Here is an 18,802-nt window from a genome sequence, read left to right as displayed (position 1 = left end):
TTCTTCCCTCACTGTCCGCATGTTAAAATGAACTGTGACCATACTGTTGCACATGCCTAGGGGCAGACAGTTTGGGACAAACTATACACTCATTATTTTTGGTGAACTGTTACTCCCTTTGTGATTACATTTATTGAATTCTGCTGTTCTAACTCTGTTCCTGAGGGAATGCATAACTACAACATGTTAAAAAAATAGGTCTGACAGCCCTTGTATTAAAACAGCGAAATTCACAATTATGTGCAGAGCCCCTCCTTACATTTTACCATCAATTTGACCAAAAACTGACAATGTCATTTACCAGTTTGTGTTTGACCATTTTAGGAGTTCAAACATTTATTACACCAAAATACAATATAGACTCAGCAATTACACATAATATAAAAGTTTGCTGTATCTCTACTAAGCGCCAAGTGTAATATCAAATTTATTTCAAGCATAACAAATTAGAACGCTTTATTCTGTACAGGTAATCTGTGGTCTGTGAATAGACCATTCTAGACATGCATAATTCATTGATGAGGGACAAAGAAATCTATTGTTAAGACAGACTGCAGGCTTTCACAACTATCATTAGTGAGTGTCTTGCAAAGCTTTTAATATATGACAATATACAGTATATAGTGTCTTATCTGAATGACAGGTTTTCTTGGCCTCTTCAAGACAATTCACAACAACCACAAACATAAATAAAATTGGGCATTATTATCAGTTATGGCTGCTTAGTGTATTTCACTATGCTATGGAGTTTCAGTGGTAAGACTATTTTGAACACTTGGACATGTGATCCCCAACATGCAGGGGACTCAAGGACAACATCATATTATAATATAATCATAATACAAGATGATAAAACTGATTCACATACAAAATACTCGCACAAGTGTTTACAGAATCCTGTTAAGCCACCATCTTCACTTTGAAAAAAATATATTTTAAAAAAGACACCGTATGGATAAATAACACTCTATTGATAAGTCAATTCTTAAACTACTCTTATAAGTACTTGTATGATTATTCTCGTGGTTTCATGCATAACAGCGATACTTGTTTATACAAATAATGGTCACAAGAGGGCGACCTTTCTTCACAGCTCAATTTCTGACACCCAGTCAAGTCATCGCGGGGTGGCTAAACAGTAGTGGTGGCCGGGCATGCATAGGAAGCGCATTACACTCAGCGTTGTCTATTGCTTTTCAAAGATTGTGCATTTGTCCATCAGGTAGGGGGGAGTTCTCTCATTACAGTACATGACCATTCAGCTTCTTTTTGTTCACCTCACTTTGCGCCACACTTCCTTCCTCGCTCAGTTGCACCTGCCACACTTTTCAGTTCTTCCCTGCCCCCTCCTCTTCTTCCTCCTCTCTGCAGGATAGCCGGGGAGGGAGACTGGCATTTCTCGAACAGCAGGAGGGCAAATCTGCGCCCAGCATCACTTCACACTGTGTAAAGATGAGTGGGTGTGGCAAAAATACACTGCAACTGAGTGTAAAGTGTTCATTGGTAAAATGCAGCTGGATTTTTGCCTATGCCTGGTAAGAGGTTAAAATTTCCATTTGCTTCATCTGAAATAATATTCCAAATTTAGAAGTCGCAATTTAACAAAAAAAAAAACAAAAAAAAAAAAAAAAGAAAAATCAACGGATCAAAGAAAGAAATTAATGAGGACTGGAGCACGAGTAAATATACATAGTTCAGCATACTGTATCATAGCAAAGGAGACTTAGGTGATTTGAGGCAATGCCAAGACAACGTTGCCATGTCATTGCTTTTACAGTATTTCTGTAATCGGAATTGTGATTAGAAACCTCTGCGAAGCACCAATTTTGATTTTAAGCTTTGAAATACATATTTTCAAGTGGAAAGTGGGCTTGGTTTCAGTGTTTTGTGACATTTAGAAAGAAGAGCTTCTGTTCACTTTGGGAGCCAAAGCGATTTCAGTGCTGGCAGTAAACACTAGATGAAATAGTTTTGTTGGTGAGGTTCTGAGTGCGATCTCTTCAGTTATGGAAGTGGTGAGGAAGAGATAGCCGGGCGAGGTTCAATTCCTCGACTCTTCATGAAGGACAGCAGCTGGTCTGGGATCTCAGCGAGGACATCCTTAGCCAGACGTGCCATACTGAGGACTTGATTCCCAGACCTGTCTACGTAGTCTCGGAATGGAACGAACTGCAGTGGCAGAGAAAAATTAAATGTTTAACTATTTTAATCACTTGTAATTACTAAATGAATAGCCAATATTTCTTCATTCGCTTGCCTTTTCGACAAATAGGGCAATTTAAGTGGGAACATAAGTGATCAATCAGTGATACTTTGAGAGTGTGGGAAATTTCCCCCAATCACATTTAATATTTGAAAAGTTTATACACAGACAAACAAAATTGAAGCTGTAGGTTAATATTTTCCTTTTTAATTCAATGACTTTAATTGCTTTTGTACATGGTATGAAACGGAAAACTCATGGATATTGATAAGTGATATTTACATTAACTGAAAGTCCATCCAAAACGTTACAATTTTCTAATCAAACCTACTATGTTTCGTTGTTCCTGTAAACAAAGTACCTTCTTCCCACTGGTGAATTGTAGGAGAACACTGGCCACATAGTGATGATTCTTTTAATGGGAACCGTGTGATTTATAGTGGGTGGGGAAGTCACTGTTGCTGCCATGCTAAATAACATTTTGAATCAGTTGCAAGTAAACTGCAGTGATCCATCATTTTTGTTGTTGGTTCCCTTTCTCCCCAAGGGATATTTCAACCTCCTTATAGAATTTATTATCATTAAAAGTTCAAAGGTAATTGGACTTTTACAGTGTGCATGCAAATGTGATCGTTGTTGTGAAACAAACAGCGGTAAGTGATGTGGAAGGGCACTGACGCTTTAATATGATGGCAATATCAATACAGCTTTGGCATTGGAGCATAAATTATGCAATCAATAAGCAGGCATAAGATCAATGTGCAGTCTCATAGCGCTTAGCAAAATCAATAAGTAGAGAAATGGAACACATTCATGTGTGTCCTAGAAAAGGTTCATGTAAATTACTGTTGTTAAGTTAAAATGGTAGGCAACAAAAATAAGGCTACCTTCCACTTATGCCCTTCTGATTACTGCTGAAATCTCACAATTCAATGGAATGACAAAGGCTACCTGTACAATGTCTCTCTCGGCGAGGCGCCCTCGAGAGGATACTCTCACTTCATCTCCATCCAACTCTTCCATTGCTAAAGCAGCAGAATAAGAGAGTGAAAGAATGACTCAATAACAGAGCCACTGAGGGGGAAAATGAAAATAATATACTGAAATTGCTGAAATGGAATGACATGGGGAAAAGGTATTGAGTGAAGCATGAGTTATGCAAAAAAAATGTCATGGCTTAAGCAAAGATGATACAAATTCAAATCACAGGTAAGAGAAGTGAGAAAGCTCGTACTTTTAATGTGAAACTGCAGGAAGGATTCAGATTGTTTCAGAAGCCAAATACAGGTAGGCACTTGCTGGGTTACAAAACACCTGGGATAGGGTCAGGTTTACCATTGTGTGATGTTACCTTTTCTTTTAACAAGATTCAATACATGTTTGAGAACCGAGGACACTTGTTGAAACTTTGTTAATGGAATTCTTTCCTGTTCTTTAATTATTATTTTTTTAACCCTGTCCTGTTCAGCTGCTTAGACACAGAGAATAGGAACATGAGTGAGTGATGGAAGGCATCAGACAGAAGGGGAGAAGAACAAACAACAACAAGAAATACATTGTTACATGCCTATGCTACCTATGAATACACGTGCTATTGTTAGCTAATTATATTTACCCGTGGATACCATGTGGGGGGCCTGATAACCGAGGACAAGGAGGAGGGGAGGTGAGTCAACAAAAGGAGACATCATTAGCCGGGGTGGAGCGTACACAAAGGTGAGGAACCCAGTATTATGTGAATCACATGTAAGTTTAAATGTTGACATCCTATTATATGCTACCTGATCGCTAATCCTGGCACTGACAATCTCTCTTCCTGGGTGTGTCTAATTGTACCCAGTCATGTGAACCCACTCAGACGTGTGATACTCCTACATAAAAGTGGAAATGCTGTACAGAGGCCACATCAGGGCCCCAAGCACCGCACCAGCCAATCGGGGCGACGGCTCAACGTGGCCCATCCCTTCTCCCACAGCTTCGGCAAAGGGGCCACCACCATTCCCCATTAACCGGCCCTCAGGGAAAGGATGAGGGGACCCGCCATGCCCGCCCTCCCGACCACCTAGACCACCAGCCACCAATGGAACTCCCCAACCAACGGTACGGGACCCACACGGCGCACTAGGCCCAGGGCAGGAAAGGATCCACCCAGGGGGGACAACCTGAAGGGACCCAGTAATTGTCAAGTCACCCCACCACATAACCAACCACAGCCGCCCAACATCCTTTGTGTCCATCACCACTGCCGGCCAGAGGGCGAGAGAAGCGCTAGGGCCCCAACCTTTTTGAACCATGAAATAAAATTTCATGAGAAAGCAAACTCTACCAGAAATAAGTGTTTTTGATATATAGCTTTTGTTTTGCATAGAGTACAGTTTTACTGACATTGGTTTTCTATACTAAAGTGTTCTTTAGCCCATGTGAAAAAATCCTTTACACATCGATGTCGGTTTTGATGCTGTGCTGCCTCAGGGATTGAAGATCGCGGGCATTCAGTGTAGTTTTCGGTCTTATCGCTTACATGGAGTGATTTCTCCAGATTCTCTGAACCTTTTGACGATATTATGGACAATAGATGATAAAATCCCTAAATTCTTTGCAATTGTACCAAACAAAGAGGTGAACCTCATCTCATCTTTCCATTTGAATGACACAGCTGGGGGAAGCTCCTTTTATACCATGGTACCCACCTGTTCACAATTTGCATTTTCATCTATTGGACGTTCCAAAAGGTGTTTGATAACCATTCCTTTACCTTCCAGTCTTTTCAAATCCCCAAATTCCACTTGGGCCGTGTGCACTGTGTTGCGCTCAGCTGCGTTCTGATTGACGCACCAAATACGTTAGTATTATAATAAATACGAGGTGGTCCACATGATATGCTTAGCTCCGATCCAGCCTCTCCGGTCCGTCAAATCTAAAATATGAACGAGGTCTATTTTCTGGTACGTCAACCTGTGGCTGGATCAAGCCCTGCCGGTTGGCAAGCACCAAACAAGAAATACAATGGCAGCAATAGCCGGTCTTTCAAAATAAATAATGTTTATAAAGGTATTATTTCCATCTAATTTCTACTATATTTTATTGAAATTTACACAAAAAATGTATATACGGTAAGTCATTTGTGTGGGATGTACAGTGCTTGTGTATGTCCAAACAATAAAATATATTTTAGCATGACTAAAGGAAATGACATTCTTCCTAAAAATATTGTAGCATCACTAGGAATACTGTCAGAGCTGCAATGATGCGTCAGCGCCCCGACCGTCCAATTGGTGCGTTTGATGCAGCAATGCGACGCTTCCATTGGTGGGTTACTGACATCACGATTGACCAGAGAAAAATAAACCGTAGACAGTGAGCTAGACGTCTGTGCTGATTCGCAGAAGCTGATTTCCGCTGCCAATTCTTTCAAGTGCTACACTATATTTGTGTGTGTGCGTGCACGCATGCGTGGATTTGTAGTGGGGGGTTTTGTCCATGGGTTGTTGTGTGCTTTTGTGTGTGTTGAACAGAATTTAACTGTGGCTAAACTGTACTATTGGCCTTTGTGGATTTTTGGCTCATATGTGTGGTTTTTTTTCTGAAAATACTGTCACAATTATAAATTTTGTGTTGATCTGACCACATAGTTCCCTCTGTTTTGCGCATGCGCGTCTAGAGTCCACGGGTGTGCAGACCGCTTGAGAGATGTATGCAGTGGGCATTGGGCATCGCAGGTGGTCCGCATCGGAGCTGAGCCGTGGCAGCGCACACTAGATAGTTGAATTTCGGGGTCAGTCTGCATTGCAGCCATATTATTCAAATTTATTAATTATTTGCTAAAAACAATTAGGTTTTTCAGTTTAAACATTGAATATCTTGTTTTTGTAGTGATTTACAAGTCATTGTGTTGAGTTTTTATTTAAGACAACATCCCTAACTTCATTAGAATTGGGGTTGTAATTCAATAGTTTGTTTTTTTTAATCAATCTTTTATCATTATGATCTTTGTTTGTACTACTGTAGAACTCAGCAATTTAACTACATTACAGGGGCATCTTAAAAACAGCTATCAATGCAATGCAGTGCAGTTTTACATTACTGCAAAAATTAAATGATAATTTTTATACAGGAATTGTACTTCATTGGCAGGAGTTAAAAAAAATTACACAATAAAGGCATTACACAATAAAGGCATTCGTTTCAATTTATTTCCTTGTTCTTGTCCGAGCATATGGTGCTGATTGCAAAAACAGCTGCTTGTCCCAATGTGGTCGTAAAAACAGATCACAGTTCAACTGTAGCATTTTTCAGACAGTGCCGTTATGCAAGTGTCACTAGGAAACATCATAGTAATGAAATAATGTACGTAGAAACCAATGTGCACACACACAAATAACCACTGCTACGGTCTGACATGACTGATTGCATTTACTGTTAATTCTGTATTTGAGATTGAGGATTAGTAGAAAAGGACAATCCAATATATATCGTATATTATAGTTGGAGTTGGAGTGAAGTTTAAATTGTCACACATCACCGAACCGTCGCATCATCGAGGTCCAAAGCTGTTGGTAAGCCAGGGTAACTTGTCACTAAATTAAATCAAAGCTTTTTGAAGGAATAACTAAACTATGGCTCATCATATTGGGTGAAGGCACTTTGATTACGAATAAATGCATTGGTATTGCTTGAAAATTGGACCTGTTTGAACCATGGAATTGAATTTCATGAGAAATCAAACCCAACCAGAAATAAAGATCACTTTCCACCCTTTTCTCTCTGACAGAGATTGTCAATTATAGCTTGGCAACCGTAGCTAATCACCAAAGGTCACTCCATTTTTGGATTCTTTGCTCCTGTCGAGGAATTCTGCATGGATCTAGTGTGAAATGTTACCTTTTATATTCCATCCATCAATTTTCTGTAGAGATTATTCTGGTTATTTGGTTGTATGGAGCTGACACCTACCGAAGTTGACTTTGGTCAAAAAGCATAAGCAATGATTGCCAGTCACGGTGCACATAAAGAAACAGAAAGCCATTAAACTTACACAGTATAGCTGAGTGGAAACTAAACCCTTTTTGCTTGCATGCATGTCACAAAAGCCTACTTTATATTCAGAGTCTCCGCATCATTTGCGTGACTATCATTTTATTGGCATTACCCCACTACCAGTACCCTTAAAGGTGCACTTGGAAATTATTACTTGTATAACCATAACTATTATACTCAAGCCTGTCGACAGGGGGGGGCAACCGGGTATGTTGTCCCGGGCCTCAGGACCATAGGGGCCCCTGAATGACCCTTAGTTTATTTTACTTTACATTCACATATTTGTTTTTGATTTAAATCATTGTCTGATTAAATATCATGTTCTACTCGATATACAGTGGTACTTCAGCATACGATCGCTTCGACACACGATCTTTTCGACATCCGACGTAAAATTTGACACGCCATTTGTTTCTACATCCGACGAAATGCTCAAAATACGACGATTCATGACAGCATCGCAATTTCATTGTTTTCTCGCAAGACTGACGCATGGCGGATTTTCATGTGAGAGAAATCAACATGAGTTCCAAGAATGTTGAAGCAGGTGATGAAAAAAAGATTTTGTTGTTGCTGTTTGCTGTTGTAATTGCTTTTAACAATAGTAATAGCAGTATTTATTAAGAATTTTGTAAAAAAGCACTGAGCTGGTGTGACTAGAATAATGGAACCATAATGATGCCCATCCCAAATTAATCAGACCAAAACTTTCTCTTCATAAACTCGTTGCCTTTTATATTTTCTTTCAATGAGAACGTAGGTCTTAGCTTTCTTTAGGTGGCCAAAATATGCCTGAGTATAAAAACAACAAATTGCAACTCGCCACCAGGGGAATCCAAAACACGTAACATGCAAACAACCTGGCACTTTTAACAGATTTAGTGTAGGTTTTTGGGCTGTAGAACAAATTAATGGAATTATAATGTATACTTATAAGAAAATCCTGCTCGACATACGACCATTTCGACTTAAAAACAAGGTCTTGGAACGAATCAACTTCGTATGTAGAGGTACCACTGTATACTTAAAAACGTACATATTAAATATTTCAAATATACATTTTTTTCCTTTTTTTTGTACAACGCTCTCTCCCACCCCCTCTGTCTTAGCAGAGAATTGTTTGACCCAGCTCTGGTGCACTCAAGGCTACACTACGTATATAGTTATAGTTATGGTATTGAGCAGCGGTATAACAAGACATGTTGCTCGCGTTGCGCCGAGGGCAGAGAAGGTGATGGGAGATCAGGGATATACCGTATTGGCCCGAATATAAGACGGCCCTGATTATAAGACAACCCCATCTTTTTCAAGACTCAAATTTGAAAAAATAATTTTTGAACACCAAATTAATTTCTATACAGAAAATAATTACAGTACATCCGAAACAAATGATTACAACAATAAATTTGAGAGAAAAAGCACGTTATTTTGACTCATTCAAATCTTAATATCTTAACATTTAAATATGTAAACTAAAGTGCAATTACATTCGTAAATGAATGGCTTCTTGTTTTTGAAATGTAAATAAACCAATCTATTGTGATAAAACAACAAAATTGCAATAACTGCATTTACCATCAAAGTGAAGTCTAACCGTAACTGTACTCTTGAAACAAATCTGAATAAGGAAAAACTGCAATAAAATAATGCAAACTGGTTACAAACTGGTTGGAGTTGGACAATATCGGGATATCTGTTAAAAAGTCATTATCGGACAACTCTAATAAAATGCAATTGGAATACATTCATTCTAAACTATAAAGGAGTAGATCATGTGGAACATTCAAAGCAAACATCTTCGTAAGGCAACTTCACTCCTCAGGAATAGACATAATTGACTGAAGCAAACGGGCAATTATGGGTAACTGTGCTATAAATAGTAATTGCAAACTAACATGTATTTATTACAATGCAAAAGGCAAAACATTAAAAATAAATTATGGCGGGAAAAACAATCTTCTATCCCTTATTAAAACAATCAGTTCGAATTGATGTAATCACCTTACCGCTCACCACTGATTGCACATTTGCATTACGGATTGTAATGATGTTAATCATTATCAACTAAAATGACATGCAATTTGTAGTTCATTTTTTTTCTCCTAATGGTTTGGCGGCCAAAACTAAAAAGCAATACTTACCATCAAACTCAGCAGGCCCTACACCAACGATGATTATAGACAGCGGGAGTGATGCAGCCTGCACAGGAGACAGCACAGAAGAGAGAAAATATTGTAGCATTCGCGATAGCAGTGATAGTACATGGGCACACACTGTACATTGTGGTAATCACACTTGAAGACCCAAATGCAAACACAAAACAGATTTTATTGCCCTATAAAAGACTAGAGCTTTCACACTGTAACAACACCATTATATGTGTACATGTCAGAGTCAACTAAAGAGAAGCTTTCATGTTCAATATATGCAGTTCCTTTTCATGAGAATGTACACACTAAAAAAACAACAAAAAAAACAACAAAAAACTGGTGAGTTGTATGGACATAAACACAATCATTACAAAAGGGCTTTGCACTTCATTATGCTTGTGCCCTAATAATGATGAATAATGATTTGACTACAATTATAGAAATAAAATTACATTACAGAAGTATATATATTTCCTTGACACAATGTATTTTCTCAGAGTGCTTTCAGCACATTTTCCGTCAAACAATCAGTTAATTATGATATACTTTTCATGTTATTTTTAAGTCACACCGGAAGCAATAAGTATTACTTTTGGGATCATTGACTACATAAAGCAAAATACTCTCATGTTTTTATCAAGTGAAATATATTGTGTATGGGACTAACATGGGTCGAATGATCATTCATGCGCGATAAGTCTGTTGGAATTTATGGCAAACCGAAGAAATGTGTTGGAAACATGCCTGTGTAAACGTGTTTACTCACATTGACCACGGCCTCTTTGGTTTGGACCATGTCAGATATGACTCCATCTGTGATCATCAACAGGACAAAGTACTGAGAGCCATCTGTTATCTCTGATGCACAGCTGGGACAACGCACAAACATAAAAACGCACACAGACAACAACACAAAATAGTTCAGCTATAATAGACTGTGTGCATGAACACGTTGAATGAACGATCGTTCATGATTACGTTCATATTTGGGGCAAACATGAATGGAACACATCATATTTCTGTCTTATGAACATTACTGTGAATGTGCTCATTCTAGCGGTTGTGAGCGGCGTTCATAACCTCGTTCATGAGTTCAAGCCCTAAGTTGAGCCCCATTCGCCTTAAGAGTTGGGCTAGAGAGAAATACTGCTTTTCAGGCAAAACTTCATTCAGGATCTTAATGACCAATATGGGGCATGTTGAGGCGGCGTGAAGAGTGTAAACCCATCATGGTCGTTTTCGAGCATGTTTGGATGAAAATAAGGCAATGAACATCCTAGTGCCACGCACAGCTCTAGGGCCAACAGACACGCACTATGTGCAGGTAAAAGCACACAGAGAATCGGGGTGGATTCCAAGTGTCAGGCGCAAAGTACCGTATTGGCCCGAATATAAGACAGCCCTGATTATAAGACGACCCCCTCTTTTTCAAGACTCAAGTTTGAAAAAAAGACTTTTAGAACACCAAATTAATTTTTATAAAGAAAATAATTACAGTACATCTGAAACAAATGATTATAACAATATATTTGAGAGAAAAAGCATGTTATTTTGCCTCATTCGAATCTCAATATCTGAACATTTAAATATGTAAACTAAAGTGCAATCACATTCGTAAACGAATGGCTTCTGGTTTTTGAAATGTAAATAAACCAATCTATTGTGATAAAACAACAAAATTGCAATAACTGCATTAACCATCAAAGTGACTGTAGTCTTGAAACAAATCTGAATAAGGAAAAACATTGCAATGAAATAATGCAAACTGGTTAAACTTGAGAGTAGCTGAGATCTGCCATGACAGAACATTACTCCTCAAGTTCAGCATTCGTTTCAATGATATCTGGCATCATCTAGCGTCGTGAATAGGTATAACGTCTAGACCGCGAATATAAGACGACCCCCACTTTTTCAGTCTTATTTCAATGCAAAAAATACCATCTTATATTCGGGCCAATACGGTAACTTTGGGTGTCATAGTCCAAAATGTGGCACTCTGAGGCAGATTGTGACATTTATATTCATTTATTGTGCTGCAACACACACATGAACTGTGAATGAACGTATGGAATGAAGTAACGTGGATATTTTTGAGAACCACAAGAACTTCCAGCATGGAGGCTCCAGGCAGCTCGCGCTCCTTTTGCGGGTGCCTGAAGCTCACCATTTTCGGAGGGTCGGGGTGAAATCCACGTTCTCAGGCAAAACGTAACTTTCAAAATGTGGCTTTCTAAGGTGGATTGACTGGCGCAAATCCCCCTGACATGCACAGATGAAGTATGTAAATGCTTTGGGAGACAAGCATTTTGGTGAGTTTATTTAATCTCATTTTTCAACTTTTTGGGGAAATCCATTTCACAAATAATATTAGAACAATGACAACAAATGTTATATTTTATTAAGGTATACATGTATATAGAAATGTGAAGTATATAAAATAAAAATAAATAAATAACAGTGTTATGGACTGTACCAAAAAATGGAAACCACACAGGACCTGTACTTTGAACCTTTGATCTCTGAACTGTAAGCGGACATGCTTTTATTTAAAACTTGAGTTTTTTGGGGGAAAATGGATGAAATTATCTTTACAAAGTTGCCCAAATCTTGTTTCTAAGGGTTAAATTTGAATTATATAAGATATATGGACAGCATGCGACTGATCTTTTTATCGCTTGACGGCACTAGTATTAAAATTTGATAAAATAATGGGACAGAAATCATTTTATTTATTTATTTTTTTGCAAAAAAAAGTGACTTAAGTATGAATTAACTATGCAAAAAATGTGATTAACTGCGATTAAAAAATATAACTGCTTGACAGCACTACTAAAGACACTACAAAAAAAAAAAAAAAAAAAAAAAAAACCTTCATAGTGGAAAACTATCCAACCTGGCAACCCAAGCTGCTGTCACAGCTGTGATGTTTTAGCGAATACGGCAGCATGGACACAGGAGACGGCAGCTCTCGAAACCCCGTGTTCTGTCAGATTTTGCTTCCTCAGCTTTTATGGTGGTGCATATGACTTAATATTATCCAAAGGTGCTAAATCAAGAGGTGCCCAAACCGGTCCTCAGGGGCCGCTGTGGGTCCTCGTTTTTGTTCCTACCGATCGAGCAGACCACTTAACCAATGAGATTTCTGCTAAAACAAGCAGCACCTGATAACAATCAACTAATTACACTTGTGAGATATGTACCAGATTGGTGCAAATGTGTCATCCTGTTTTGTTAAAAAGATATCCAGCAACCACCCCGATGTGGAATAGTTTGGGGACCCCTGTTATAAATAAACAAGTTATATCATGAACATACATGTGCAACATGAATACGGCCTAAATAAATGCATAACGGCACAAGGAAGACGTCAATGGTTAGAGAGCGGTGTACAGTTGAGTTGAGCACAGCCGCATGGTAGGATATGTGCAAGGACAACTTTCCTGTGTGTGCATCTATGAACAAACGTAAGTACATTTTCCTTTCTTTACTGAAAGATTTTGGTGTTTATTTTTGGAATCGCTGCATTCGTGTCCATTCGAGACCTTATGCGTATGCGCAGAACTGCAAAGTTGCAATTTTTTGATGAGGTGCAAAATCTGACAGAACACCTGCCCAGTACCAACATTTATGCGAGTTTTACGAGCAGGTCATTTCCAACGCGGATTTGAAATTGAATACGTAGATGAATTTGATACAGTTTCAGTGTTAAATTGGATAAAATAATTGCTGTCTCTGGTTCTATAACGACTCTGTCAATAATAGGTTGCAGCACATATTGGGGAAAAGAAAGAATGGACCCCCCCCCCTTTTTATTTTATTTTTTTTACTTTGAAGTTTAGTGAAAAATTTTGAATTATGAACTCTGAAATAAACAGTTCATTTTAAAATTTGTGAACTACAGTTTGAAGCAGTTCATGTAGAAAATGACTTTCCCAACATTTAAAAAAAGACTACAGGAATATTGCACACAAGCCAACAATAATTACACCGATCTGAAACAGTATTGCATTAAACTGACAAGGGGTTTGTGGAGAAAAAGCAGTAAGGAATGATCTGTCCTTTTAATTTGTAATTTGGCCATTCAGGTAGTTGACATTTCCACCTAGTTTAAAATAATAAAGATCAGCAAATGCGTTTACATTTCTATCTAGTGTGCTACAGTACATTCGTACTGTTTTTTGTAAAAAGAAAAATATATATATATCTATATATCCCCCCTCAAAGCCTCAACAAGTACTCACTTCGCCACTTTGTTGATAACGGGTGCAAAGTTGGTCGGGCCATACAGCTGCACTGTTCTTAGGCACTGGAAGTAGGCCTCCATAACCCCGTCGATGCCTACACAGTTTGGATTATCACTGTTGCCACCCTACAAAATGAAACAATGCATCGTGATGGGCAGCACATTTTCGCCTCAAAGTTAATCCTTTTTATTCTTTTGTATGAAGTTCACTGTCCTGGTCCTTACTAATAATCATAAAATATACCATATATGCATTGATAGTCTTGCTCTGAGAATGACGATTGCTTCAACAGAAAGAATAATTCCAAATAACAATAATAGATGCAAATAAACAGCATTAACGGCATTACATTACATTACCAAACAGAGCAAAAGTTTATTGTTGTTAATGCTATTTTTGTGATATTATGTGCCAGAAATCATAGACCGCATACAATTAAAGTAGCGGTACAAGTCAACAGACCATTTTCCTAGATCTATTACTTATTCTATTCCCATTCTATTTACGTGACTTACGTAACATAAACTTACTTTTATTTATTTATTTTTTAAAATCATTTTTTACTTTAGAACTGACATGGTTAAAAAAGATCAAACACAGAAGCAATTGTGGATATGTGATATGTGATGATCGGATTATGCATTTATGTGGCTTACAAGTTGTAATAGCCCTCTGAGGAAAGCAATAACTAAAATGTGACCCGAGGCGAAAATCAGTTTGAAATTCTTGAGGGTGTGTGATGATTATGGGCAAACAGCATCCGGGAGTCGATTGTATTCATGCTTTTTCACCTTTCTAATATTTTTGCTTTTTTCTTGTTGAACTATTTTGTATGACATTGTTTTTTCTAGCTCTGCACCCTCTGGAGGGCCCTCGAGGGTGCATGGGAGTTCGCCCAACCGGTCTACGTGTGTTTTGCGGATTTGGATAAGGCGTTCTGTGGGGGGTGCTTCGGGGATGAGATCCTGCCCCAAATGGAGGAGTTCAAGTACAGTATCTTGGGTTCTTGTTCATGAATGAGGATAGAAGAAAGCGGTAGATCGATAGGCAGATCGGTGCAGCGTCTGAAGTGATGCGGACCTTCCACCGGTCCATTGTGGTGAAGTCGGAGCTGAGCCAAAAGGCGAAGCTCTCGATTTACCAGTCCATCTACGTTCCTACCCTCACCTATGGTCACCAGCTGTGGGTTGTGACCGAAAAAACAAGATCCCGGATACAAGCGACCGAAATGAGTTTCTCTCTTAGAGATAGAGTGGGAAGCTTGGTCATCTGAGAGGGACTTGAACCGCTACTCCTCCATATTGAGAGGAGCCAGCTGAGGTGGCTCAGGCATCTGGTTCAGATACCTCCCAGACGCCTTTCTGGAGACGACCCAGGACATGCTGGAGAGACTATGTCTCTCGGCCGGCTGTGGAACGCCTTGGGAGCCTGCTGGAGGAGCTGGTTGAAGTGGCTGGGGAGAGGAAAGTCTAGGCTTTCCTGCTAAAGCTGCTGCTCTAGTAGCCCGACCACAGGTAAACAGCAGATAATGGATGGCTGGATGGATTGTTTTTTCTTGACTCCAACTGTGTGCAATCACAGGAAAGCGAAATTGAAAGAATAAATGAATGAATAAATAAACAAATAAATACAAAGAGAAATAAATGAAATAATTTATCTATTTCTCTTTATATTTATTCATTTATTTGCTCATTTATTTTTTAATTTTGGCAGTCCTGTGATTCCATACAACTCATTGGGTTATCCAGTAATACAATCCATCCATCCATCCATCCATCCATCCATCCATCCATTTTGACACCGCTTAGTCTTGTCAAGGTCACAGGGTGCTGGATCATACCCTAGCTGACTTTGGGCAAAAGACAGAGTATGTACACCAAAACTAGGGATGCTCTTTATGTCGATCGCAAGCTACCAGTCGATCGCAATACTAGTGTGGGTACATCATGGCATTTAAAAAAGATAAATACATAAACAATAAAAATATATCTTTTTCAGGCCAAAAAGGCTTAATTATGTTTTGTTGTGCTATATTTGCTACTGACGTCCTGAGGCAATACAATGCTAGACAAATAAAGTTGAATTGTACTGGGAAAAACAAATAGACATAAACCTATCATCCATCCCATCACTTGATTGATAAACAGGACAGCCAGTAAAATGATGTCTGAGTTTTATTTATTTGTTTTACCCACACTTAGGTCACTGTGCATGCTCAAACAACGGCTCCAATTGCAGCAAAGCTAACAAGCTAGTAACTCGCAACATACATTGTTGCTGAGTTTTCTTGAGCCCCCCACACCAACCCCGCCAAAAAAGGTAGGTCGTGGGAGGCTGTCTATTTGAAAAGTACATCTTTGAGCAAAAAATTGTGATCACCCCCGCCCTAAATATTTTGCCAATTAGTCGAGGGCACATACAGAGACCGACAACCGTTTGCACTCACAATCACACCGCCACTGAGTGGGAATCGATCCTATTCTCCCTGTGCCGAAGCCAGGCGAATTTACCATTGATACAAACGGTGTAGGTACATGATATATACAGTACAGTAAGTAAAATACATTTTGATGACAAAGTGGGTGCTGTCTGGAGAGCCAAGCGGAAGCTGGAGCCAAGTTAAAGGGATGCTGTGAGATTCCTGCTGGTATGCACATGGGCACAACTTCTCGGCCAGCTGCTGTCGCACCAATAACTCTTCTAAACCACATCCTGTGTGTGTGAGTGTGCATGGGTGTGTTTGTCCTCCACAGGCAAATGAAAGGTTTGTGTTTGTCTTACCAGTGGGAACGCGTGAGAGATTTTGCCATCAGGGGGCATTTTAGCTCCAAAGCCATAGGCAGGAAAGAGCTTGTCACTGTCATAGTCCTGGATGATCTCACCCACTGCTTTCAGGGCCATGGCATATGCGTTCATCTGGTAGGGGCTCATATAGTGGAGCGAGGTGGGTTGAGATGGATTACCTTACAAGTAGGTACACAAAAGAAATTTAAGGGGAAAGAAAAATAAATACATTCATTTATGTTGCTTTATTTAGATATAAGTGGAGCAGCAACAAACAAAACTCCGCTTCGACATAAACATCCATTTATCCAGCTACCGAACCATTCTCTATACCGCTTATCATCTTTAGGATGGGTGTGCTCGAGTCTATGCAAGCAGACTATGGGCAAGAGACGGGGTACAACAAATTATATACGATTTAGCAGCCCTTGTGAAGAAGCAGCACATACAGTATCTGTACACAATCTATAAATTGGTTAACGGCTATGCCAGAGTGCAATGTGAGAGGGTTTAAGTATTTTACCATTTGATGCTGTAAAGTCTATGGCAACAGTGAAGTTCAGCTGTGTCCTGGTGCAATCCAAACAAAAGGAGTGTGAGGAACAAAAAAAAAAAAAGTCAATATTATGTACAAGTAAATATTACAGCACATTGAAAAAAATAAACATGTAATAATATTAATATATAGTGTTAAAAATATAATTGTGAACGAGTATGCACAATGCACACATGTACACGCCCGCAGTTCAAACAGTTTAAACAACCAATAGGGTGGCATTGACACAGTGTGAGGAATCTAATAATTATTCTACTCACCCTCCTCGGATGAAATCCACAAAGGTGTACTCAGACTCCACTTTGAAGGACAGCAGAGTTACCTTGTGTTCACACACGCAGACAGAGACACACACACATACACACATTGAAATATAAAGGTAAAACGCAAACAGAAGATGGAAAGGGGAGCAATTGTATCAATGTTAAGGAACAAACACAAACATGTTGCCAGATGACGTATCGGACATTGGAAGAGAATGAAATGTAAGAGACACAGTAGTACCTCGACCTACGAAAACCTTGACATTCGATGCTTTTGACATCCAACGTAAAATTTGACTCTTCATTTGTCTCGAAATATGACGATATGCTGGAAATACGACGATTTACAACAGCGTGGCAATTTCATTGTTTTTCTACAAGTCGGAAGCACGGCGGATTTTCTTGTGAGAGAAATCAACATGTGTCCTAAGAAGGTTAGTGCAGGTGGTGAAAAAAGGAAAAAAGGCGACGCTTACCATTGAAATTAAGATGGAAATGATGGAATATGTCTACGATCTCGAAGGTCCTCCTCCTTTATACGTCTTTATACGTTAAGATGACAATTATTATTATAGTAACATCGGCAAAGAAGTCAACAACTTCGTCAGGGTTTTATTTATTTATTTCAGAATTGTGAAACAAAACTGTCCGCCAACCACAATAGAACATGAAAATTAAAAGTAAAAACGCTTCCGCACCTCTCTCTCTCACTCATCAGTCTGTTCAGGAACAGCATGCAAAACACAACCGTCCCGTTAGAACCCGATTTGTTAGATTACTATTATTATTTTATTATTATTCCAATTTCTGTTTATAATGTATTTGTTTTATTATGTCTAATTGCTATGTATTTGTAATTGTACCTGCAATATTTATGAAGGATTTAATGTAGGTTTTTGGGCTGTGGAACAAATTAATTGAATGAATTATGTATTGTATGGGAAAATCCCGCTCGACATACGACCATTTCAACTTACAACCCAGGTCCCGAAAAAATTTTAAATTCGTATGTAGAGGTACCACTGTATTTGGTAAAGGTAAAAAAAAAACATGGGAACTAACAGAAAGCCAATAATTTCGTATAATTTATAATATACTTCAAAACCTGTCAAGAGGGAATTCACCTAACACACTACTGAGCACTTTGCGTCACACATTACACGAGCGCACACGCATGCAGACAGAGGAGATTCAGAAAGAAAAAAAAAAAGCACTGTAAACAATGCTGCACCACTAGAGCTAAGAGATAGGAAATGTGCATTGCTCAAAGGCACCTCTCGAGTAGCCAACAAGCAGAATGGCACTACTCCTACATCCAGCTGCCATTTTTATATTTTATCTTCAGCAGAATTTATACACATGTCCTGACAGATGAGCAGCTGTTGCCTAACAAACAGGCAAGTGCAGGGAGGTGGCAAGACTCACAGTTCCTGAATTGATGTACTTCTTCTTTTTGCCCTTTTTCTTTGGATTTAAAACCTGAGGGGAAAAAGGGCTGAATTAATTGGGTTCCTGTACATGACCGGCACACACCAGTTTAAAATAAAAATTATTGTAACAATTGT

General features: G+C 38.9%; 1 protein-coding gene across 2 annotated transcripts in view; it reads right to left on the bottom strand.

The window, feature by feature from the left end:
• Window positions 1–400: 400 nt before the first annotated feature.
• LOC130911785 (copine-9) overlaps window positions 401–18,802 on the bottom strand; it is a 116,360-nt gene continuing 97,958 nt past the window's right edge. For both annotated transcript variants that reach the window (XM_057829311.1, XM_057829310.1), the window contains 9 exons: window positions 18,663–18,716; window positions 17,235–17,296; window positions 16,942–16,988; window positions 16,416–16,597; window positions 13,632–13,759; window positions 10,157–10,259; window positions 9,382–9,439; window positions 3,155–3,228; window positions 401–2,169 (listed from right to left, as the gene is read on the bottom strand). In XM_057829311.1, the coding sequence (XP_057685294.1) occupies window positions 2,005–2,169; window positions 3,155–3,228; window positions 9,382–9,439; window positions 10,157–10,259; window positions 13,632–13,759; window positions 16,416–16,597; window positions 16,942–16,988; window positions 17,235–17,296; window positions 18,663–18,716 (873 nt within the window). In that variant the 3' untranslated portion in view covers window positions 401–2,004. The remainder of the gene's footprint in view (window positions 2,170–3,154; window positions 3,229–9,381; window positions 9,440–10,156; window positions 10,260–13,631; window positions 13,760–16,415; window positions 16,598–16,941; window positions 16,989–17,234; window positions 17,297–18,662; window positions 18,717–18,802) is intronic.

Source organism: Corythoichthys intestinalis, chromosome 2 (genome assembly GCF_030265065.1).
Source record: "Corythoichthys intestinalis isolate RoL2023-P3 chromosome 2, ASM3026506v1, whole genome shotgun sequence".
NCBI lineage: Eukaryota > Metazoa > Chordata > Actinopteri > Syngnathiformes > Syngnathidae > Corythoichthys > Corythoichthys intestinalis.
The sequence above is the reverse complement of the archived record's forward strand: the minus strand, read 5'-3'. Positions and strand labels throughout refer to the sequence as shown.